Source organism: Phoenix dactylifera, chromosome 3, assembly GCF_051530095.1.
Source record: "Phoenix dactylifera cultivar Ajwa chromosome 3, Ajwa_hap1_PhDact_Kaust_v1.1, whole genome shotgun sequence".
Taxonomy (NCBI): Eukaryota; Viridiplantae; Streptophyta; class Magnoliopsida; order Arecales; family Arecaceae; genus Phoenix; species Phoenix dactylifera.
In genome coordinates this window covers 13,436,835-13,463,086 of record NC_143192.1, presented here as the reverse complement: position 1 = coordinate 13,463,086, position 26,252 = coordinate 13,436,835, and the positions used below count along the sequence as shown (strand labels likewise).

Genomic DNA, 26,252 nt, shown 5'->3' with positions numbered 1-26,252 from the left:
ATGGCTTTCGGTTGGGAACATGTCCATTTGGCTGATGGTTGATCCGTGGGATAAGGAGGATATGGCTCACGGGTGAGGATGAATCACAACGGGATGAAGGGTGGATTCTCTTGGATGCAGGGGATAAGCTGGATGCCGTGAAGCTCGGGATGAACTCGGATCAAGCTTGGGAGCGGATTACGCTGATGGTTGGTTCCGAAACAGGGGAAGAGCACGTGAAGCTTGGGAGGATGAAGTCAGAATGGTTGAATGCTGTTGTGTTCTGTTTCCGTGAAGTTTGGGAAGAAGAATCGGAAGCATGGGAGATGAAGATGAGTTGGTTGTTGAGATGCTTGGACGCGGGGGTTTGAGAGATGCTGAATGGATGCTTGGGACTCGGGATTTGGTCGAGGACGTGGAAGTTGAAATAGGGGAATCCATTTGTAGATGTGATCAGGAGAAGAGGATGAAGTGGACGTTGGAGACTCGGGATTTGGTGGGAGGTGGAAGATGATATGCGATTGGCCAGGACGAGCGTGAACTGAGAGGATCTCGGCTGGGAAATAATCCAGATGAAGACGTGGCTTTGGTTGTTTCATGGGGTTCGGATAAGGAAATCATCCTTGGGTCTCGGCTCTGTTCCGGTTGTGGAGAATGTGATCCGGAACGCTGGGATGAGCATGGGATAGAGATACGATGGAAAGATGAAATCTGGGAGGAGACGTGGAGGAAAAAGGATTTTTGTTGGAGATGATATCGTGAGACATGAGGTCGGCTGAGAAGTCTTGGGATGACCCTGTTCTTTGGACATGGAACAGGGTAGAGTGGGAATGCTTAGAAGACATTATGACGTGGCTGAGATGTGGTGGAAGAATAGGGAGATGATGTATAAGACTTGATACGTGGATGGCTTGCACATGGAATTTTAGGAAGACTTTGAATAGCTAATCGCGGATGTGATAATGACCAGATAGTACAATGTAACGAAAGTTTGAACTCGATTGGATGCAAAGAAACAGGGGAGTGGGGCTGGACCGGGGTGCGTGTCATTCGGGTTCAGGGATCACCCGAAATAAGTTTGACTCGACCTGCATATATTAGATTCGACCTGCATACATTAGGCTCAATTAATAAATAAGTAAAACTCGAATTACCTTTAATAATTTATTAAAATGCAATGATGAAGGTAACATAATTTTTTTATGTTTATATTTAAAATATGTGCATAAAAATAATAATAAGTGCTATGTAAAATAAATAAATTTATTTATTATTTAGCACTTATCAGTATCTCTGTGAACCCTTAGATAAGCCTAGGCTAAGTCTTCCCTACGGTATGCTCTTTACACTTATCTTTAGGGAATCAGAGGTCCCTATCCTTGAGAGAGAACCCACACGCTCTCTCAGGTACACTGTGTTAGAACCCGCCCATGCCGTGGAAAGAATTTCAAAAATTTCAGATGCAGCGGAAGAGGCATGCGCGGGATCAACCGTTCATCACATGAACGTTGTTCAAAAACCATTCGTAGTTAGGTAAGGATTAAAAACTTTTTAAAAACATTAGAAGATCAGATCTTCACCTTGTGCAGGTAGATGATCACCGCAAACTGATGATCATGGTTTTGGATGAAGGTTCGCTTGAAGCCGTTCAAGTGTCCGGCCTCTACGGGTATCCACACGAAGCAGGAACCGATCCAAGCTTTCTATCTCTCCGGGGTGCTGGCTCCCTTGCAGAGATAACTTTGATGGCTGATGTCCTCCTTCTTAATCAACCCTTGATTGTGCTTGGGAGGAGGAAGAAGAAGGATGAAGACTTGATGAAGAACCAAAGCCTGATTTCAGCCTTTTCCTTCCTGCGTTGGAAGAAGGAAGGGAGGAGGGAGGAGGATCCGCCAACCACCTTTGGCTTTCCTCCTTGCTTGCGGCTGAAGGCAAAGGGGAGGAAGAGGGCCACCGCACAAGGGAGGAGAGGGCTTCAATTTCTTGCCCTAGCTGCCGCCCACACCCTCTTTTAAAGACAGGTGGAGCTCCTAACATTTAGGAGCTCTTGATGACTTCTCTAAGAGGGGCACCGCCCTCTCTTCATGCCGCACCAAGAAGATAAGGAGGAGGGGCGTGATCCCCTCCTTCTTATGATGCCCTAATCCTCCTCTAAGGAGGATTAGGTGTCCCTCTTATGGCTAAGTCCTAATCCAATTAGGCTTTAACCAAATCATGAATCAATTGGGTTTAATCTATGCTAGTTCTAATCCAATTAGAACTTGAATGAACCATGACTCAATTGAACTCTTCAATCCTAATCCAATTAGGAGTCATGTTGATTCATTAGATTAATAATTAATTAGGATTTAAGAAATCCTAATTGAGGATGATAGTGTTATTTTGATGATTAACAAGCAATAATCAAGAGTATGTTACAAGTTAATTCGATTCTATTTTATAAGTCTGTTACTCTCAGTATATTTGTATAAATGCATTTCATTGTTTATTTGGATGAATCTAACCTTGAGTTGCAGCAAAGTGTGGATTGAGTCGACCCCAAGGATGATTGGGTCGACTCCGGCACATCAAAAAAGCATCTGGCACACTTCTGCAAAAATGGCACAGATGAACAGTAGTTGGGTCGACCCAAGAAAAGCATGAGTCGACCCAAACCTCAAGCCTCTCAAAGACTCAAGAAAACAGTTCTCTGGAAACACTGAGAGGGTCGACCCAAGAGGAAGTTGAGTCGACCCAAGCTTGAGTCGACCCAAACACTGAGAGGGTCGACCCAAAGGCAATGACAGAATACATGATAGAAAAGGTTCTCTGAAAACCCTGAGAGGGTCGACCCAAGTGGAAGTTGAGTCGACCCAACTGAACCTTGAGTCGACCCAAAGAAATGTTGAGTCGACCCAAGTGAAGGAAGGCTGAATTACAAGTTTCTGTGGTTCTGAGAGGGTCGACCCAAGAAAAGGTTGAGTCGATCCAAGTGAAAGTTGGGTCGACCCAAGGACAGGTTGAGCCGACCCAAACACGGGCAGAAGCATAACGGCTAGTTCTGCAGAAGTACTTTTTGTCTTTCCAACAGTGAGTAACGGCTAGTTTTTGAATTCTAACCATTGGGGCTTGTCCAATGGATGAAGAAAACTATTTAAAGTGGCACTATTCATCAGAGAGAACATTCTTTTGAAAAATATCAAAGAGTACACAAGAAAGACAAAGTGCCCTAATCTTCTTCATTCAAGTGCTTCATTCAAGAGTCAAAAGAAAGTGGTTGAGCAGATTCCAAGAGTCATTAAGAGCTCCATCCACCCTTGAAGAGTGAAGCATCCTTGACAAAGAAGAGAGAAATCACATCAAGCGATAACTATTCTCTAAACTCTTCTTTGTAGATTATATTGTTATATTTGCTCATCTAGGAGCTTAAATCTTCTTACTTTGGTTATTAAACTCCTTGTAAAGGTTAGTTGGTTAGCCCGCAAAACCAACGGTATAGGTTGATTGGTGAACCCATAAAACCAATTGTAAAGGTTCGTTGGTGAGCCCGGAAAACCAACATAGGTTCGTTGGTGAGCCCGTAAAACCAACATAGATTTTTGGTGAACCCGGAAAACCAAAGTGTAAAGGTTTTTGGATTGTGAGCCCGGAAAACAATCCAACTGTAATCCGCAAGATTATAGTGAATTCCCAAGGGATCGCTTGGGGAGTGGACGTAGGTGCTTAGGAGAGCACCGAACCACTATACTTCTTGTTGTTTGTATTGTGATTTGTTTTAATTCTACTAACTCATCAATTAACATAAGTAAGATAGTTAAAATCAAGAGAAACCAATTCACCCCCCCTCTTGGCTTGTCACCTTGGGCAACAAGTGGTATCAGAGCAAGGTGCTCCAATAGTACTTATTGATCTCACAATCAAGAGTTAAAGATCATGACAATCCAAGTGGGATGTTCTATGAGTGAGGGGCAATCCACAAATAGACCTCCTCTATTTAATGGCACAAATTACACATACTGAAAAGCTAGGATGAGGATATTCATTCAAGCTTTAGACTATGAATTATGGTACATTATTACTAGAGGACCTCACACAGCTACACTTAATATAGAGGGCACTATCATACCCAAACCAGAAATGGATTGGAATGAAAGTGATAGAAGTTTAGCACAATTAAATACAAAAGCAATTAATGTACTTTACTGTTCATTAGATGTAAGTGAATTTAATAGAATATCTACATGCATCTCTGCAAAAGAAATTTGGAACAAACTTGAGGTCACTCATGAAGGGACTAATCAAGTCAAGGAGTCAAAAATAAACATACTAGTACATAACTATGAATTGTTTAAAATGGAATCCACTGAGTCCATAACTGATATGTTTACTCGTTTTACTGAAATTATAAATGGGCTTAAGAGTTTAGGAAAGTCTTATACTAACTCTGAATTGGTGCAAAAATTTCTCAGGTCTCTACCAAGAGTTTGGGAGGCCAAGGTAACTGCAATTCAGAAAGCTAAGGACCTCAACACACTGCAATTAGAGGAACTTCTAGGATCACTCATGACCCATGAGTTGACCATGAGGCAAAATTCAGAAGATGAGGTCAAGAGAAGAAAGACCATTGCCCTAAAGTCTACCACCCCTAAACAACAAACTGAGTCGGAAGATTCAGATGATGATGATGAATTTGATGAAGAAGGAATGGCTATGCTTGAAAGAAAATTCAGAAAATTTATGAGAGGTAAGAATAGATTTCATAAAAAGAAACCCTTCTTCAAAGGTAGCTCAAGCAAAGAAAAGGGTAAGAACAAAGAAAAGGAAAAAGAAACTCCTATTTGTTATGAGTGTAACAAACTCGGGCATTATAAGATAGATTGTCCGAAATTAAAGTGGATGGCAAGAAAACTGAAAAAGAAGACTTCATGGCTGAATGGAGTGAAAGTGAGGAGCCAAGTTCGGAAGAGGAAGATCATCAAGAGACGGCCCAAATATGTCATATGGCCAATGACGATGAGGGGTGTCTTGCAACTAATAAAGTGGAAAAACGATGGTATCTGGATAGCGGCTGTTCAAGACACATGACCGGTGACGTAGATCAATTTGTCACCTTGGAATCTAAGAAGGGTGGAGTAGTAACCTATGGAGACAATGAAAAAGGGTATATCATTGGAAAGGATAAAATTTTCATTACTCCATCTACTTTCATAGAAAATGTCTTATTAGTTAAGGATTTGAAACATAACCTACTTAGTAGCATAAGTCAATTTTGTGATAAAGGGTTTAAAGTCACATTTGAAGCATCAGTATGCATAATCACAAATTCTAAAAATAATAGCATTGTACTTATAGGACAAAGGCAAAGAAATATTTACATGGTAGATCTTCATGATTTAGGCAAGAAAAATGGATTATGCTTAATTACTAATGAAGAAAAGAAAAATGAAACAAATTGGCTTTGGCATCGTAGACTAGGACATGCTAGTATGGAATTAATATCAAAACTAGTCAAGAAGGAATTAATAAAAGATGTGCCAAAATTGATTTTTGAAAAGGACAAAATCTATGGACCATGCTCATTAGGAAAACAAACTAAATCATCCTTCAAATCGAAGAATATAATATCAACAACTAGGCCTTTTGAACTCATACACATGGATCTATTTGGACCCACTAGAACTGCGAGTCTAGGAGGGAAGAAGTATGGACTAGTTATTGTAGATGATCTTTCAAGATATACATGAGTTTCATTTTTGGCACATAAGAATGATGCATTTTCAGAATTCTTGAAACTTTATAATAATATCATAAATGAAAAGAAGCTCACCTTAGTAGCAATTCGAAGTGATCATAGTACTGAATTTGAAAATCAACACTTTGAAAAATTTTGTAATAAAAATGGTATCTCACATCAATTTTCAGCACCTAGAACGCCTCAACAAAATGGGGTTGTTAAAAGGAAAAACAGGACATTGGCAGAAATGGCACGCACGATGTTGTGCGAGTCAAATCTTTCAAAGTACTTTTGGGCTGAAGCTATAAGCATTGCTTGCCATATTCTAAATCGGGTTTTAATACGACCAATAACCAAGAAAACTCCTTATGAACTTTGGAAGAATAAGAAACCAACTGCTAAATATCTTAGAGTATTTGGATGTAGATGTTTCATTTTAAACAATGGCAAGAAGGATCTAAGTAAATTTGATGCCAAGTCAGATGAAGGTATCTTCTTAGGATACTCCACATCTAGCAGGGCATACAGAGTATTCAATAAAAGAACTCTTGTAGTCGAAGAGTCAGTTAATATCATATTTGATGAGTCTGATAGTGAGTCTGCTAGGAAAGAAAATATTCTTGATGATGATACAGGAATTATTAACTTTGAAAAGTTGAATATTGATGACGTGCCAATTCAAGATAAGGGAGATGATTGCGTGCCACCACAATCTCAAAACTTGCCAAAGGAATGGAGGTATGCATATGGACACCCTAAAGACTTAATCATTGGTGATCCATCTCAAGAGGTAAGAACTCGATCCTCTCTTAGAAATTTAAATGATTATCTTGCTTTTGTTTCACAGTTAGAACCTAAGACTTATGAAGAAGCTGAAAAAGATACCAATTGGATAAACGCCATGCAAGAAGAATTAAATCAATTCAAAAGAAGTAATGTATGGACATTAACTGAAAGACCAAAGCATAACTCTGTAATTGGAACAAAATGGATCTTTAGAAATAAATTAGATGAAAATAGGTTAGTTGTAAGAAATAAAGCTAGACTTGTAGCTAAGGGATACAATCAAGAAGAAGGGATAGATTTTGATGAAACATTTGCTCCTGTAGCTAGATTAGATGCTATTAGATTACTTCTAGCTTTTGCATATTTCATGGATTTCAAATTGTATCAAATGGATGTAAAAAGTGCATTCTTAAACGGTTTTATAGAGGAAGAAGTATATGTAGAGCAACCTCCTAGTTTTGAGAATCATGAATTGCCAAATCATGTGTTTAGACTACATAAGGCATTATATGGATTGAAGCAAGCACCTAGGACTTGGTATGATCGATTAAGCAAATTTCTACTAAGTAATGACTTTAGTAGAGGAAATGTAGATAAAACACTGTTTCTCAAAAGAAAGGACGAAAATCTATTAGTGGTACAAATATATGTAGATGACATAATCTTTGGTGCCACAAATGATACTCTTTGCAAAGAATTTGCTGATTTAATGCACGAAGAATTTGAAATGAGTTTGATGAAAAAACTAAGTTTCTTTCTAGGATTACAAATCAAACAAACTAAAGAAGATATCTTCATTCATCAAACTAAGTATACAAAGGAAATACTAAAGAAGTTTGGGAATGAAAATCATAAGGGAGTAGGCACTCCAATGAATCCTGATAGTAAGCTAGACAAAGATGAGAAAGGAAAGAGTATTGATATGAAGCTTTATAGAGGACTAATTGGATCCTTGCTCTACCTTACTGCTAGTAGACCAGACATCGTGTTTAGTGTAGGAATATGTGCTAGATACCAATCAGATCCTAAGGAGTCACATTTAAGTGCTGTTAAAAGAATTCTTAGATATTTAAGAGGAACTACGAACATAGGATTATGGTACTCAAGAGACTCCTGTCTAGATTTATTTGCATACTCAGATGCTGATTTTGCTGGATGCAAATTAGATAGGAAGAGCACTAGTGGAACATGTCAATTCTTAGGAAACAACTTAGTATCATGGTTTAGCAAAAAGCAGAATTCAGTGGCACAGTCAACAGCTGAAGCTGAATATATAGCTGCTGGCAGTTGTTGTGCTCAAGTACTATGGCTTAAGCAACAACTAGAGGACTATGGAGTTAAGCTAGATAACATTCCTATTAAGTGTGATAATACTAGTGCCATCAACCTCACTAAAAATCCGGTTCAGCATTCTAAAGCCAAACACATAGAAATAAGATATCATTTTATTAGGGATCATGTGCAAAATGGAAACATATGTATTGAGCATATATGCACTGAAAAACAATTAGCTGACATATTCACAAAACCCTTGAGTGAAGATAGATTCTGCACGCTAAGGAGGAAATTAGGCATATGTGATCCTTTTTATTGAAGAGATATAAAAGGGAGCAAGTAGTCTCATGATACATTCCTCCCAATTCTAAAAACCCATGAAACATGAGTCAAACTTGTAATCTATAGATTCCTTACTCATGTATCATTGTCCCAGAAAGAATTTGTAAGGATTGGAAGAAAGGAAAATTTTTAGAAGCGAAGAGGAAGAGAAAGGAAAAATTTCTGAACTTGGGTCAACCCAACCCAGAATAGGGTCGACCCAAGACCCAACGTTGGGACCCCACTATTAAAAGGGGGACCCGTGAGCTATCTAGGGCACTATTTACCCTTTGTCCTCTTCCGAAAACCCTATTCTCCACTCTCCAATCTCCTCCAATCATCTCCAAATAGTAGATTACTTCACAATCTTGGAGAAATGGGACCCAAGAGAGCCGTAGCCAAGCGATTCGGGAGAGTCTCACGGATCCAACGTGAGGAAAGGGAAGCTACAGAGCCGTCTACAGTGTCTCCACAAGGTGAGACACGTGTAGATCCACCTCCTCCTCCCTCCCCTTCAGTACAACTTGCAAAGTTTGCGGGGAGACCGGTTACAACGGGGAGAAGGATCCATTCCGAGTTCTTGGATCAAGAAGGGTTTCGTTTGGGGGAATGGATCCGAAGGCAAGGTTGGGAGTATCTTTGCTCCCTAGATGTGGTGATATACCCGGGACTAGTTCGGAAGTTCTATGCCTTCCTCAAAACTGGGATGGAAGGGCTTATATCGGAAGTTTGAGGAGTTAGGGTTCGAGTTTCCAAAGAGAGTTTGAGTGAGTTGCTTCATCTCCCCTGCGAAGGAGCAACTCCAGAAAAGCCAGAAAACAAGTTGAGAGCCCTGCAGTTAATTCTTGAGAATGAAGACTTCGACTTCTCGGAGCAGGTTATAGCGAGCTCTCTTTCTGCAGAGATGAGGTTGTTGCACAACATCATTGATAGGATTCTATTTTCGAAGAGCGGGAGATTTGATCTCATTACAGAGCGAGATCTAATAGTGATGGAGCATATTATTCAGGGTATTCTCCTGAATCTCCCGGCCATGATACTTAGGCAGATGAGGAAGGTGATCTGCAACTCTAGAGTATCTCTACCTTATGGTATGATACTCACCTTGATCTTCCGACAGCACGACATATCTGTCGAGGGGGAGATCTCCAGGTATCTGCTTCATACTGATACATACACTGCACGATCACTTATTCGCATGGGCTATGAGAAAGTGAACGGGCAGTGGGTTCGTACTGGAGCAGGGATTCAGGGTGATGCACCAGAGGGTGATGCACCAGATATTGGAGACCCTATCGCTGAGGATGAGGAGCATATGGATCATCCTATTGCACCTTCAGAGACTGGACCATCGTCATCTGTTCCTGCGGGAGACACAGATGCGTTCTGGAGTAGGATGACTGAGCTTATGTCAGCTCAGGCGAGGACTATCACTGATGGGCTGACGAGCAGACTAGATATCATGTCTGCTGAGATCAGTGATCTGAGAGAGCAGATAGGAGCTCTACGGCGAGAGAGAGAGACTCATGGACCATCTGTGCCACAGGCAGCTGAGTCAGAGATTTCGACACAGAGTCATCCAGCTCACCGTGCTCCACGCCAGACTCAGTCTCATCAGGCTCGACCTCCCCTCGCCACTTATACTAGGAGGATGAGGACTAGATCACAGCCATTAGATACTCTCTAGGCTGATATTAGTATTTCTGTTTAGAGCCTAGGATATGTATCTAATTCTCATATGTACTTTGTGTTGATCATGTATTTTGAACCTTGATTAAGGAACATTGTATTTGCTTTTGTTTTTGGCATTATTGTACTAAAATGTTTCTATTTTGATCAATGAAGTTTAAATGTTTGTTATTTATTGTATCTATTCCCATGCACCTATTTGATGATAACAAAAAGGGAGAGAAGTAAAGAAAGAGAAATAAGATGTGTAAGAAAAGAGAAATAAGTTGTAAAACAAATTGAAAATTATAATGGAAAAGCATATACATTTAAGGGGGAGCAATTTGTAACAATGAAAATGATCAAATCTAAAATTTCTATTGAATTTCAGAATTTGGCACATAGAATTTCAGAATTTGGCACATACCTTTCACACCTCGATACATAATCTGAAACTCATGCGTTATCTCAAATTTTTGAAGTTTCATCTTTAATGAAATATAAAAGAAAGGGGGAGCAATTCAAAAAGTCAAATTGGAAAACATTTGGATAAAATAGGGGGAGACTTCACTCTCATATTTGAAAAGCTGAAATTCAGCAACTTGAGCCCTTTTAAAACTGATTTTAAGATAAGTATCAATAGGCTCATACTCTATATTTTGTAATCATCAAAAAGGGAAAGATTGAGGATAATAGTGTTATTTTGATGATTAACAAGCAATAATCAAGAGTATGTTACAAGTTAATTCGATACTTCATTTATAAGTCTGTTACTCTCAGTATATTTGTATAAATGCATTTCATTGTTTATTTGGATGAATCTAACCTTGAGTTGCAGCAAAGTGTGGATTGAGTCGACCTCAAGGATGATTGGGTCGACCCCGGCACATCAAGAAAGCATCTGGCACATTTCTGCAAAAATGGCACGGATGAACAGTAGTTGGGTCGACCGAAGAAAAGCATGAGTCGACCCAAACCTCAAGCCTCTCAAAGACTCAAGAAAACAGTTCTCTGGAAACACTGAGAGGATCGACCCAAGAGGAAGTTGAGTCGACCCAAGCTTGAGTCGACCCAAACACTGAGAGGGTCGACCCAAAGGCAATGACAGAAAAGGTTCTCTGGAAACCCTGAGAGGGTCGACCCAAGTGGAAGTTGAGTCGACCCAACTGAACCTTGAGTCGACCCAAAGAAATGTTGAGTCGACCCAAGTGAAGGAAGGCTGAATTGCAATTTTCTGTGGTTCTGAGAGGGTCGACCCAATGAAAGGTTGAGTCGACCAAAGTGAAAGTTGGGTCGACCCAAGGACAGGTTGAGCTGATCCAAACACGGGCGGAAGCATAACGGCTAGTTCTGCAGAAGTACTTTTTGTCCTTCCAACAGTGAGTAACGGCTAGTTTTTGAATTCTAACCATTGGGGCTTGTCCAATGGATGAAGGAAACTATTTAAAGTGGCATTATTCATCAGAGAGAACATCCTTTTGAAAAATATCAAAGAGTACACAAGAAAGACAAAGTGCCCTAATCTTCTTCATTCAAGTGCTTCATTCAAGAGTCAAAAGAAAGTGGTTGAGCAGATTCCAAGAGTCATTAAGAGCTCCATCCACCCTTGAAGAGTGAAGCATCCTTGACAAAGAAGAGAGAAGTCACATCAAGCGATAACTATTCTCTAAACTCTACTTTGTAGATTATATTGTTATATTTGCTCATCTAGGAGCTTAAATCTTCTTACTTTGGTTATTAAACCCCTTGTAAAGGTTAGTTGGTTAGCCCGCAAAACCAACGGTATAGGTTGATTGGTGAACCCGTAAAATCAATTGTAAAGGTTCGTTGGTGAGCCCGGAAAACCAACATAGGTTCGTTGGTGAGCCCGTAAAACCAACATAGGTTTTTGGTGAACCCGGAAAACCAAAGTGTAAAGGTTTTTGGATTGTGAGCCCGGAAAACAATCCAACTGTAATCCACGGGATTATAGTGAATTCCCAAGGGGTCGCTTGGGGAGTGGACGTAGGTGCTTAAGAGAGCACCAAACCACTATACTTCTTGTTGTTTGTATTGTGATTTGTTTTAATTCCACTAACTCATCAATTAATATAAGTAAGATAGTTAAAATCAAGAGAAACCAATTCACCCCCCCCTCTTGGCTTGTCACCTTGGGCAACACTAATCCAATTAGGACTTATTTAATTTTAGTCCTAATCCAATTAGGACTCTAATTTGAATTCGAAGTCCTAATCCGATTAGGACTCTAGGAATCCTACTCCAAGTAGGAATCCAAATTTAATTCAAAACTCCTAATCTAATTAGGATTATAGGAATCCTACTCCAAGTAGGAATCCTAGTCCTACTCCAAATAGAATTCCCAGTCCAAGTAGGAATCCCAGTCCAAGTAGGAATCCTAGTCCTAATCCAATTAGGAATCTAGGAATCCTACTCCAAGTAGGATTCTTGTTTTAAGTCCAATTAATTAATTCCCTTTGTTCCTTCTTCAACTTATTATCAATCAAATTGATTACTTGTGATTCCTAATCATGATTCAACCATCGGATCGGTCAATGCCTCTAGTGTGTGTGACCCCATAGGTTCTACTCTGACTGGTAGTGAGATATATTGTGATCTCTATCACAATATCATTGAAAACTCCTTTCAATGGATTGGAACGATTCCAACTCTACTCATTAGGGTTTATCGATCATCGAGATAATCCCTATGAGTCCCACCATCCACCAGTGACACCTAGCAGCATGTAGTGGCTACCCAGTATAATAGAATGATGAATCTCTAGGTGCAGTTATCTTGTGATACAGTCCTATTATCGTGGATCCCTACAGGACGGAGGTCATGGACAACTCGTCAAACCCCATCGTCTTTCGTATGTGAAGATTTATTCGACTTAAGTTCGAGAGTGGAAAACTTTTTCTCCACTGTGCATACTGCCCCGGCCGAGATCTTACGAACTCAGTTTTATAAATCACATAGGATCTCTCCTTATCTATCAAGATCGATAGATTCCTTATAGGTGCATATCCTACTCCTACAGTGAACCTACTGCAGCCAATCTACACTGCATGGACCCATATGGCTAGAGACCATGCATGTGTGCAGTCAAACTACGATAACCTTACTGTGAGTGGCCGAAGCACCGCAGGTCAAAGGACCAGTTACACTACTGCAACATCAAGCAAGTCACTGACGAGTGGATAGACATCCAAGTGACTTCTTGTCTTGGTCATGCTCAGTACCCTTGTTCTCTAACAAGCACCTGTACTATTACTTCAGTGTCTCCACACCATGGACTTGAGTCTCGTCCATCCATAGGAAAAGTAATGTGTGCACTGATCTCATCGGATCGATCACCGTCCTCATGATGATCCATCGATCATGAGCGTTTAGAAATTAATCACTAATGATACATGGCTCAAATTCTCATCTCATGAGAATATGCATCATCATCTTATTAATTTCTTGGACGATTCATAGACACAATAACAATATGAATGAAAAAAATACCTTTCATTTATTCAATAATAATAAAGTCAAGTACAAATTATGTCCCAGAATTAATAATGTGTCAGCCAAAATTGGCTTCTAGGGCATACATCTAACAATCTCCCACTTACACCAAAGCCAATCAATCATATATCTTAGTCCCATCTTCTCAAGGTGGGCTTCAGTTTTTTGTTGACTTAGCTACTTAGTGAACGGGTCGGCCACGTTGTCTGCGGAGTCTACTCTCTGCACCTCGACATACTTCTTCTCAACATAGTCGCATATGAGGTGGAACCGCCGCTCTATATGCTTGGACTTCTGATGAGACTTTGGTTCCTCAGCAAGAGCTATGGCGCCATTATTATCACAGTAGGGTGTTATGGCATCTGATGTCATCACATCCAATTCTGCAATAAATTTTTTATACCAGAAGCCTTCCTTAGCAGCTTCAGATGCGGCGATGTATTCAGCTTCCATAGTAGAGTCAGCAATGATCGGTTGTTTAGAACTCTTCCAATTCACCGTACCACCATTGCACAAGAATACATATCCAGATGTTGACTTCCTATCATCGACATCAGTCATGAAGTCTGAATCTGTGTACCCTTCTATCTTCAACTCTGATGATCCTCCAAAAATCAAGAATAAATCTTTAGTTCTTCTCAAGTACTTAAGAATATTCTTCATAGCTGTCCAGTGTTCTTCACCTGGATTCGACTGATATCTGCTTGTGACACTCACAGCAAGGGCTATATCAGGTAGTGTACATAGCATGGCATACATGAGGCTCCCTATTCCTGATGCATAGGGGATCTTGCTCATGCGTTGAATCTCTTCAGATGTGTTGGGGCACATCTTCTTGGAGAGATGAATTCCATGCCTTAGGGGTAAGAGACCCCTTTTAGAGTTTTCCATGCTGAACCTTTTCAGCACTTCCTCTATGTACATCTTCTGTGATAGGCCAAGCATCCTTTTAGATCTATCTCTATAGACCTTTATTCCCAAAATATAGGATGCTTCCCCAAGATCTTTCATGGAGAACTCTTTTGACAATCAGACCTTGACCGAGGTTAGCATGGAAATATCATTCCCTATCAGGAGGATGTCGTCTATGTACAATACGAGAAACACGACAGCACTCCCACTAACCTTTTTGTAAACACACTGTTTCTCTTCGTTTTTGATGAAATCAAACGTTTTGAATGCATCATCGAAACGAGTGTTCCAACTCCGAGATGCATGCTTTAGTCCATAGATGGACCTTTGCAGCTTGCAGACCTTGTGATCTCCATCACTGGAAGTGAAACCCATAGGCTGTTCCATATAGATATCTTCATCAAGATATCCATTCAGGAAAGCAGTTTTCACATCCATTTGCCAGATTTCATAATCATGAAATGCTGCAATGGCAAGCAATGTTCGGATGGATTTTAGCATGGCTATAGGTGAAAAGATCTCCGATAGTCAATGCCTTCGCGTTGACTATACCCTTTCGCCACTAGCCTTGCTTTATAGGTCTCTACCTTTCCATCCGAACCTATCTTCCTTTTGTAGATCCATTTGCATCCAATAGGTACAATACCTTCTGGTGGATCTACTAAGGTCCAGACTTGGTTGGAATGCATGGAGTCTAACTCTGATTTCATAGCTTCCAACCATTTCTCGGAATCGATATCAGATATCGCCTCGTCGTAGGTTTTGGGATCCTGTATGTGATCCCTATCTCCCACTAGGAACATTTCCTCGGTATCCTCTTCTAGTATACCTAAGTATCTATCGGGAGGATGGAAGATCCTACTAGATCTGCGAGGTGGTTGAGGGACATCGTGTACTGGCTCTGTATGAATGGATTCGATAGAATCCATGACTCGTTGCTTTTCAGAGACTTTCTCTTCAAGCTCAATTTTTCTCCCACTGCCTCTATCAAGGTAAACTAGTTTTCCAAGAAGAAGGCGTGACGGCTCACAAACACATTGTGATCCTCTGAGACATAAAAATTGTATCCTAATGACTCTTTAGGATATCCTATAAAATGAGTACTTATGGTCCTAGCCTCTAGCTTGTCCGCCTGTAGTCTTTTGACGTGGGCTGGACATCCCCAAATCTTGAGATGACCAAGACTTGGTTTCTTACCATGCCATATCTCATACGGTGTGGTAGGAACGAATTTAGAGGAAACTCTATTCAGTAGATATATTGCAGTAAGTAAAGCATCTCCCCAAAGAAATATAGGTAAATCAGTGAAGCTCATCATGGACCGGACCATATCCAATAGAGTCCGATTTCTCCTCTCTGACACCCCGTTGAGTTGAGGTGTACCCGAAGGAGTCCATTGTGAGACTATGCCATTGTCCTTGAGATAGTCCCGGAATTCTCCACTAAGGTATTTTTCTCCTCGATCTGATCGAAGAGTCTTAAGGGATTTTCTAGTTTGTTTTTCTACTTTATTTTTGAACTCTTTGAACTTTTCAAAAGATTCAGATTTGTGTCTCATAAGATACACATACCCATACCGTGAATAATCATCGGTAAAGGTAATAAAGTACGAATAACGTCCTCTAGCTTGCACATCGAATGGGCCACATATATCTGTGTGTACCAGGGTAAGTATTTTAGTGGTCCTCTCCCCATGTCCTACAAAGGGCAATCTAGCCATTTTTCCTTGAAGATAGGATCGCAAACTGGATATGACTCGGAAGTCAATGAGCCGAGAAGCCCATCTTTATCCATTTTGTTCATTCTGTCCTCTCCAATATGGCCAAGCCTGAGGTGCCACAAATATTTTTGGTTTATCTCATCCCTGGATCTTTTGGATCCTTTGGCATTTACTTCTTGCTCAGACACATTTATAGATACATCCATATGCAAATGATAGAGACTGTCAAGCATAAAACCACGTGCGACTATTTTATTTTTGAAATAAATAGAATAGCAGTCTCTGTCAAATGTAAAAATATGACCTTTCTGTGCTAGACATGAAACAGAAATCAAATTTCTACTAGCAGCAGGTACATAATAGCAGTCTCTAAGTAATAAACTAAAACCAGACGGTAGTCGCAGATGGTAGGTGCCCACAGCCACAGCAGCAACTTGTTGCCCAGTAGATACAACCCAAGAGGGGGGGTGAATTGGGTCTTTTAAAACTTTTATACTACTTCTAAAACTTTTCAATTAATTATGCTAAGTTGTATAGATGCACAGTGAAATTTAAACTTAGCAATAGTTTGATTTATTGAATGAGACTTGATTAAGTAAATTGAATATGCTTGCAACTAAAGGATGCACGGATAAGAGTTAAGCAAGCAATTTATCTAAGTAAGTAGGTGAGCAAGTTAGACAATGACAAAAAGCATCACAAACACAACAAACATATAGTGGTTCGGTGCACCCCAGCACCTACATCCACTCCCCAAGACCTCTTGGGAATTTCACTATAATCCTCCAGATTACAGTCAGTTGTTTTACAAGCTCACAACCCAACTTGTTGTTTTGCGAGATCACAACGAACTCGTTGTTTTACACTGGGCTAACAACGAACCCTACAACCCCCAATTTAACCTAGGCTTGGGACGCCTATCCCTTGTTCCAAGTCCCTTGACTGGAACAAGCACAATAATCAATGTTTTACAAAAGATTTGAAAGCTCTTAAGAAGCAAATATAACAATGAGAAATAATAAAAACCGGAAGAACCCTTTTAGCCGTTGGAAGCGTGGGAAATGGTGATTCTTCCGATGTGGCTCGCGTTGGCTTGGATGTGAGCTTTGAATGCCGAATGGGAGTGAGTGGTTGAGCACGAAATCAGTTGGAAAGGCTTGAATCCACTTGATTTCTCCTCTTGAAAGCTCTAACTCCCTTGAACCTCTTTTTCTTTCTTCTCTCTTGAATGATCTTGTGTTGGGTTGGTAAGAAGTTGTTGAGAAGCACTTAAGAGGTCCCTTTTATAGCCCAAAAAGCAAATATAGCCGTTAGACACAAAAAAAGAGACGTTTGAAATTCAAATCAAACCTGAAAAAGTTGTTAGTCGCGTCCCAGGCGCTCCGGGGATGTCTCCGCGCTTTACGGGGACGTCTCCGCTTGTTTGCGCTTTTTGCATGGGGACGACTCCGCTTCTTCGGGGACGACTCCGCGCTCCGGGGACGTCTCCGCGCTTTACGGGGACGTCTCCGCCGTTATATCTCCGAAAAACAAGTCCTCTGGAATTGTCTGAGAGAGTCGACTCCGCTTTTTCAGGGGACGTCTCCGCGCTCCGGGGACGTCTCCGCGCTTTACGGGGACGTCTCCGCCGTTATATCTCCGAAAAACAAGTCTTCTGGAATTCTCTGAGAGAGTCGTCTCCGCTATCTAGGGGACGACTCCGCTGGTCTGCTTTTTACTTGCGGGGACGACTCCGCAGGTACCGGGGACGTCTCCAGACGTGCCAGTTCTTCCTGTTTGTGCCAGAGACGTCTCGGAGACAACCCGGAGACGTCTCGGCTGTCCCTGAACTTTTTCTTTCATCTCAAAAATTCTTCAATAAGTTCTTAAAAATCATGGAAACTTGCCTAGACATTTCTTAACAATATTCTTAATTAATCACATGAATTCCTCAATTAAATTGTTAAGATAAATGGAATTATACTCTAGTGTTTTGTATTCATCAAAATCCATTAGAGGGTCAACACAACTTTTGCCCCGTTGCCAACCCGAAGGGTTACCGCACCTTCCGCCAGCCTTCTACTTTTCTTTAGACCCTGCATGGTAGTGCACAAATGAGCACTAGAACCAGAATCTATAACCTAACTAGAAAAAGAAGAAACCATTAGATTAGTTTCAATTATGAGCAAGTCTATACCTTCTGAATGTGTTTCAGTCTTCTTGTTCTTCAGGCTCTCGAGGTATGAAGGACAGTTTTTCTTCCAGTGGCCGTCGACATTGAAGTGGAAACATTTTCCTTTGTCATTAGCCTTTTTCTTTTGAACTTTCTTCTTTGGCTTCTTGTCTTTCTTCTGCTTCTTAGCAGGCTTCTTTTTCTTCCAAGTAGACTTTCTCTTGGAACCAGAAGTCAACTCAGCAGCAAGGACATTGCCCCTTGAACCTTTCAAGGCTCCCTCAGCAGTTACCAACATATTTATCAGTTCAGTCTTAGTGCATTCAATCTTATTCATGTGGTAGTTTACTATAAACTGTCCAAATGAATCAGGAAGGGATTGAAGGATCAGATCTACTTGCAATTCCTTATGCATGTTCATACCGAGCTTCTCAAGCTCCTCTAGGTCCTTGATCATAGTCAGACCGTGATCATGGACGGACTGCCCCTCGCGCATCTTTGCTTTGAAGAGCCTCTTGGGCACTTCAAAATGGGTTGTGCGACTCTGCTCACCATACAACTCTTGCAGGTGTGCCAGTATGTCCCTAGCAGTCTTCATATTTTCATGCTGACATTGTAGTTCATTGGACATGGATGCCATGATATAGCACTTGACCCTAATGTCATCGTCTGTCCACTTCTCATGTGTCGCACGCTGATCAACGGTCGGACGTGCTGGTAATGCAGCGATATCATTGTCGAGCACATAGCCTATTTTTTCGCAACTCAGAACAATTTGAGATTTCTAAGCCAGTCTTTGTAATTGGTACCGGTCAATCGGTTGGTCTCAAGAATACGAGTCAAAGGGTTTGAGGCTGACATTATGATCTGCAGAGAGTAAAGATTCAAGTTAGACTTTTATACTTGATCCTTAATCTGTTCTAAGGTCTTTTAGAACAAATGTACCTCCTACTATTTTCTCGAATTCCTCACACTCGCCTGGTAGGAAAATGGAAATCCTACACGACTAGGGTTTCTAGTGGGTACTGCGGTCCCACCGATTTACATGCCACCTCACCTAACAGTTATTGGTGACACATAAACAGATGAGTGTACAACTCTTGTACAATGCTTCTTAAGCATGTTGCAGTGCTACTTGGTCTCTAAGTCATGAAGACCTCACCTAACAGTTATTGGTCCCACTCCTTAGTTAAGTCAGACCCACCGTATAACCGTAGAAATAAAGTCGTCATTAGGTCCTCACCTAACAGTTATTGGTGCCCAACCCCACCTTTATCCTACAATATCTCATGTCTATAGAGAGGTCCAGCCCCCCGATGCAACTTGCCCATTGTGTCCAGCCGAGACAAATCAACATCAGAAAGACCTTAGCAGCTCTACTACGGTGGAAGATCTATGGACTTTGAGGATGATAGTGTTATTTTGATGATTAACAAGCAATTATCTAGAGTATGTTATAAGTTAAATCGATACTTCATTTATAAGTCTATTACTCTCAGTATATTTGTATAAATTGATATAGATACATTTCATTGTTTATTTGAATGAATCTAACCTTGAGATGCAGCAAAGTGTGGATTGAGTCGACCCAAAGGATGATTGGGTCGACCCCGGCACATCAAGAAAGCATTTGGCACACTTCTGCAAAAATGGCACAGATGAACAGTAAGTTGGGTCGACCCAAGGAAAGCATGAGTCGACCCAAACCTCAAGCCTCTCAAAGACTCAGGAAAATGGTTCTCTGAAAATACTGAGAGGGTCGACCCAAGATGAAGTTGAGTCGACCCAAGCTTGAGTCGACCCAAATCCTGAGAGGGTCGTGTTAGTAAACCCCGATCATGCCGCTGAAATTTAAAAAAAATTCAGATGCAGCAGAAGAGGCATGCGCGGGATCAACCGTTTATCGCATGAACGTTGTTCAAAAACCGTTCGTAGATAGATAAGGATTAAAAACTTTTTAAAACATTAGAAGATCAAATCTTCACCTTGTGCGGGTAGATGATCACCGCAAACTGAAGTTCGTTGTTTAGGATGAAGGTTTGCTTGAAGCCGTTCAAGTGCCCGGCCTCTACGGGTATCCACACGAAGCAGAAAACCGATCCAAGCTTTCTATCTCCCCGGGGTGCTAGCTCCCTTGCAGAGATAACTTTGATGGCTGATATTCTCCCTTTCAATCAATCCTTGATTGTGCTTGGGAAGAGGAAGAAGAAGGATGAAGAGAAGAAGAGGAACGAAGCCCTGCAGCCTTCTTTTTCTTCCTTGCGTTGGAACCAAACGGTGGAGGAAGAAGGAGGCCACCAAGATCCTTTTCTTCCCTTTGTTGTTGGTGGCTGAAAAGAGAGGAGAGGAGGGTCGCCACGTGATGGAGAGGAGGAGGGCTTCACTTATCATTAGGGCACCTCCTTTCAAAGCCTTATAAAGGCATCTAGGGCTCCTATTTGGTTTAGTCCAAATCATGAATCAATTGGGTTCAATCTATGCTAGTCCTAATCCAATTAGAACTTGAATGAACCATGACTCAATTGAACTCTTCAATTCTAATCCAATTAGGAGTCATGTTGATTCATTAGATTAATAATTAATTAGGACTTAAGAAATCATAATCCAATTAGGACTTGTTTAATTCTAGTCCTAATCCAATTAGGACTCTAATTTGAATTCGAAGTTCTAATCCGATTAGGACTCTAGGAATCCTACTCCAAGTAGGAATCCAAATTTAATTCAAAACCCTAATCTAATTAGGATTGTAGGAATCCTACTCCAAGTAGGAATCCTAGTCCTATTCCAAATAGGATTCCCAGTCCAAGTAGGAATCCCAGTCCAAGTAGGAATCTCAGTCCAAGTAGGATTCCTAGTCCTAATCCAATTAGGACTCTAGGAATCCTACTCCAAGTAGGACTCTTGTTTTAAGTCCAATTAATTAATTCTCTTTGTTCCTTCTTCAGCTTATTATCAATCGAATTGATTACTTGTGATTCCTAATCACGATTCAACCATCGAATCGGTCAATGCCTCTAGTGTGTGTGACCCCATAGGTTCTACTCTGACTGGTAGTGAGATATATTGTGATCTCTATCACAATATCATTGAAAACTCCTTTCAATGGGTCGGAACGATTCCAACTCTACTCATTAGGGCTTATCGATCATCGAGATAATCCCTATGAGTCCCACCATCCACCAGTGACACCTAGCAGCATGTAGTGGCTACCCAGCAGAATAGAATGATGAACCTCTAGGTGCAGTTATCGTGTGATACAGTCCTACTATCGTGGATCCCTACAGGACGGAGGTCATGGATAACTCGTCAAACCCCTTCGTCTGTCATATGTCAAGATTTATTTGACTCGAGTTCGATAGTGGAAAACTCTTTCTCCACTTTATATTACTGCCCTGGCCAAGGTCTTAGAACTCAGTCTAACAAATCACATAGGATCACTCCTCTTCTATCAAGGTCGATAGATTCCATGTAAGTGCATACCCTACTCCTACAGTGAACTTACTGCAGCCAATCTATACTACAAGGACCCATATGACTAGAGACCATGTATACGTGTTGTCAAACTACAATAACCTCACTGTGAGTAGCTGAAGCACCGCAGGTCAAAGGACCAGTCATACTACTGCAACATCAAGCATGTCACTGACGAGTGGATAGACATCCAAGTGACTTCTTGTCTTGGTCACGCTCAGTACCCTTGTTCTGTAACAAGCACCTGCACTATCACTTCAGTGTCCCTACACTGTGGACTCAAGTCTCGTCCATCCAGAAGGAAAGTGATCTGTGCACTAATCGGATCGATCACCGTCCTCGTAATGATCCATTGATCAGGAGCATTTAGAAATTAATCACCAATGATACATGGCTCAAATTCTCAACTCTTGAGAATATGCATCATCATCTTATTAATTTTTTGGACGATTCATAGACACATAAATAATATAAATGAAATGATGCCTTTTATTTATTTAATAATAAATAGTCAAGTACAAAATTATGTCCCTAGAATTAACAGTGTGTCAGCCAGATTGGCTTCTAGGGCATACATCTAACAATCTCCCATTTGCACTAAAGCCAATCAGTCATATATCTAAGCCCCATCTTCTTAAGGTGGGCTTCAGTCTTTTGCTGACTTAGCTGCTTAGTGAACGGGTCTGCCACGTTATCTGCGGAGTCTACTCTCTGCACCTCTACATATTTCTTCTCAACATAGTCGCGTATGAGGTGGAAGCGCCGCTATATGTGCTTGGACTTCTGATGAGACCTTGGCTCCATAGCTAGTGCTATGGTGCCAATGTCATCGCAGTAAAGTGTTATGGCATCTAATGACATTACACCTAACTCTGCAATGAACTTTTAACTAGAAGGTTTCCACTGCACCCTTAGATACGGCTTAACATTCAGCTTTTAAGGTAGAATCTATAATGATCGGTTGTTTGGAACTCTTCCAATTTACTGAACCACCATTGCACATATTCTGATGTAGACTTTATATCATCAATATGTGTGCATCCTTCTACCTTCAACTCTGATCTTCTCCCAAAGACCAAGAACATGTCCTTAGTTCTTCTCAAGTACTTAAGACTGTTTTTCACAGCTATCCAGTGCTTTTTGCCTGGATCTGATTGACATATACTCGTGACATTCACAGCATGTACTATATCAAGTCATGTACATAGCATGGCATACATGAGGCTCCCTATTGCTGATGCATAGGGGATCTTGCTCATGCGTTGAATCTCTTCAGATGTGTTGGGGCACATCTTCTTGGAGAGATTAATTCCATGCCTTAGGGGTAAGAGACCCCTATTAGAGTTTTCCATGCTGAACCTCTTCAGCACTTCCTCTATATACATTTTCTGTGATAGGCCAAGCATCCTTTTAGATCTATCTCTATAGACCTTTATTCCCAAAATATAGGATGCTTCCCCAAGGTCTTTCATGGAGAACCTTTTTGACAACCAGACCTTGACCGAGGTTAGCATGGGAATATCATTCCCTATCAGGAGGATGTCGTATAGTACGAGAAATACGACAGCACTCCCACTAACCCTTTTGTAAACACATAGTTCCTCTTCATTTTTGATGAAATCAAACGTTTTGATTGCGTCATCGAAACGAGTGTTCCAACTCCGAGATGCTTGCTTTAGTCCATAGATGGACCTTTGCAGCTTGCAGACCTTGTGATCTCCATCACTGGAAGTGAAACCCAAAGGCTGTTCCATATATATATCTTCATCAAGATATCCATTTAGGAAAGCTGTTTTCACATCCATTTGCCAGATTTCATAATCATGAAATGCTGCAATGGCAAGCAATGTTCGGATGGATTTTAGCATGGCTACAGGTGAAAATGTCTCCTGATAGTCAATGCCCTCGTGCTGACTATACCCTTTCGCCACAAGCCTTGCTTTATAGGTCTCTACCTCTCCATCCGAACCTATCTTCCTTTTGTAGATCCATTTGCATCCAATAGGTACAATACCTTCTGGTGGATCTACTAAGGTCCAGACTTGGTTGGAATGCATGGAGTCTAACTCTGACTTCATAGCTTCCAACCATTTTTCGGAATCGATATCAGATATCGCCTCGTCGTAGGTTTTGGGATCCTACGTGTGATCCCTATCTCCCACTAGGAACATTTCCTCGGTATCCTCTTCTAGTATACCTAAGTATCTATCGGGAGGATGGGAGACCCTACTTGATCTGCAAGGTGGTTGAGGGACATCGTGTACTGGCTCTGTATTAATGGGTTCGATAGGATCCATGACTCGTTGTTTTTCAGAGACTTTCTCTTCAAGCTCAATTTTCCTCCCACTGCCTCTATCAAGGATAAACTGGTTTTCCAAGAAGATAGCATGGCGTCTCACAAACACTTTGTGATCCTTTGGGATGAAAAATTGTATCCTAATAACTCTTTCAGGATATTCAATAAAACGAGCATTAATTGTCCTATCCTCTAACTTGTCCGCCTGTTGTCGCTTGACATAGGCCGGACATCCCCAAATCTTGAGATGACCAAGACTTGGTTTCTTATCATGCTATATCTCATACGGTGTGGTAGGAACGGATTTAGAAGGAACTCTATTCAACAAGTAAATAGCTGAAAATAGGGCATCTATCTAAAGAAACAAGGGTAAATCAGTAAAGCTCATCATGGACTGGACCATATCAATAGAGTCCGATTCCTCCTCTCTAACACTCCATTGAGCTAAGGTGTACCAGGAGGAGTCCATTATGAAACTATACCATTCTCCTTGAGATAATCACGGAACTCTCCATTAAGGTATTCACTTTCTCGATCTGATCGAAGAACCTTAATGAGTTTTTGTGCTTATTTTTCTACTTCATATCTAAGCTTTTTGAACCTTTCAAAAGTTTCATATTTGTGTTTCATACACATATCCATACCGTGAGTAATCATCGGTAAAATGAAGTAAAAAATTACAACCCCTAGCCTGCACATCGAATGGGCCACACACATCAGTGTGTACTAGGGTAAGTATTTCAGTGGACCTCCCTGTGTCCTACAAAGGATAATTTGGCTATTTTTCCTTGAAGGCAGAATTCACAAATCAAATATGACTCGAAAGTCAATGAGCCCAAAAGCTCATGTTTCTCCAATTTGTTTATTTTGTCTTCTCCTATATGGCCAAGCCTAAGGTGCCATAAATACTTTAGATTTATCTCATTTTTGGATCTATTAGATCCTATGGTATTCACTGTTTGCTCAGATATATTCACAGATACATTGTGGAGTGATTGATTAAAACCCTATTTGATTTTGATGAGCTCAAAGCATTTGAGTATATCTTTTGCTTACTAATGAATTCAATTGAGTGTTTCAGTGAAAATCTTGTCTAAGTGTTTCTAGACTTGGTTCAAGATATTTTGGATAAGTTAAGAAGTCAGTTAGAACCAAAGTCTGAGACTCGAGTCGACTCCGGAATATTACGAGTCGACTCCAAGCGTATCAGAATCACTGGCACGGGCTCGAGTCGACTCCGGATCATTACGAGTCGACTCTGACTGAGAACTGACAGACGAACAGAAAGACTCAACTCAAAACCTGTCAGCGAGTCGACTCCTGAAGTGCGCGAGTCGACTCCGATGATTACCGAGTCGACTCCGGAGTAGTATGAGTCGACTCCAAGGAGTTACAGACAGAAAAGTCAGAGAGCGATTTTCGACCCTGAGATTCGAGTCGACTCCTGTGGAACGCGAGTCGACTCCGATGGTTGGCAGGTCGACTCCAAAGAAAGCGAGAGTCGACTCTCAGTGGTACACAAGGCAAAAGTCTGAGAGCAATTTTCGGACTCTGAGATCCGAGTCGACTCCCGCAATGCGCGAGTCGACTCCGAGACAGCGCGACCCCAAAAAGATAGAAGACCAAATTATTGTCTCTGAGAGCCGAGTCGACTCCCAGACAGCTCGAGTCGACTCCAAGGCAGCGCTACATCAAAAAGGCAGAAGGCTGTGTTTCGGAAACTGAGAGCCGAGTCGACTCCGGAACAGTTCGAGTCGACTCCAAGACTGGACGAGCCAAAAGACAGAAGATCGGGAGTTCGGGCTCTGAGCGCCGAGTCGACTTCCAGGATTGTCGAGTCGACTCGAGTGGGCCAAGTTGAAAAATTAGCTCCATGGACTTCATGGGATGAGCCGACTCCGAAAATGGCAAGTCAGCTCCAGAAGTTGGCGAGTCGACTCCGGGTTAAGTCGAGTCGACTTCCAGTCGCGGAGGTCACTTTAATTCAAATCCGGAACAGTTGCCGAGCCGACTCCAGAAAAGCATGAGTCGACTCCCGCTACAGCCGAGTCGACTCCAGATCGCGCGAGTCGACTCCGACCCCAATGGACATATTGTCAGGATGTGCAGAGTGTGCAGAACGGGCAGAAAAAAGTGTCTAACGGCTAGTTTCCGTGGGGGATGGCTTAAATAGCCACAGAGGACTGTAGCAAGGCAGAGAAGCACTATTCCACTCAAAGAAATCAAGCATCCTATCTCGGCCAACTGGTTTTCAACAGAAAAGAAGGAAGAGCGCCATTAACTCCATCCAGCTACCTCTTCCCAGCATTTAAAGAAGTCTCCTCCTGCCTTCAAGTCGACCAGACATTCAAGAGGAGACTCACAGTTCAAGAAGCCCTACTCTACTCCAACTCAAACGTGTTTAAGGGCTCTTAACTTCTCTCTAGTTTATATTGCTGTATATCTGCTT

At 41.3% G+C, this 26,252-nt stretch overlaps 1 protein-coding gene across 1 annotated transcript; it reads right to left on the bottom strand.

Moving 5' to 3' along the window:
• Nucleotides 1–17,410: 17,410 nt before the first annotated feature.
• LOC149767910 (uncharacterized) lies at nt 17,411–19,263 on the bottom strand. Its single transcript, XM_089929965.1, has 2 exons — nt 18,061–19,263; nt 17,411–17,959 (listed from the first exon to the last, which is right to left on the bottom strand). The coding sequence occupies exons 1-2, from the start codon at nt 18,674–18,676 to the stop codon at nt 17,943–17,945; spliced, it is 633 nt and encodes a 210-aa protein (XP_089786091.1). The 5' UTR covers nt 18,677–19,263; the 3' UTR covers nt 17,411–17,942.
• Between the last annotated feature and the right edge of the window lie 6,989 nt (nt 19,264–26,252).

Excerpts from the sequence above, each read along its gene's own strand:
- LOC149767910 (XM_089929965.1), bottom strand. The coding sequence starts at position 18,676 with ATGGCATCCATGTCCAATGAACTACAATGTCAGCATGAAAATATGAAG.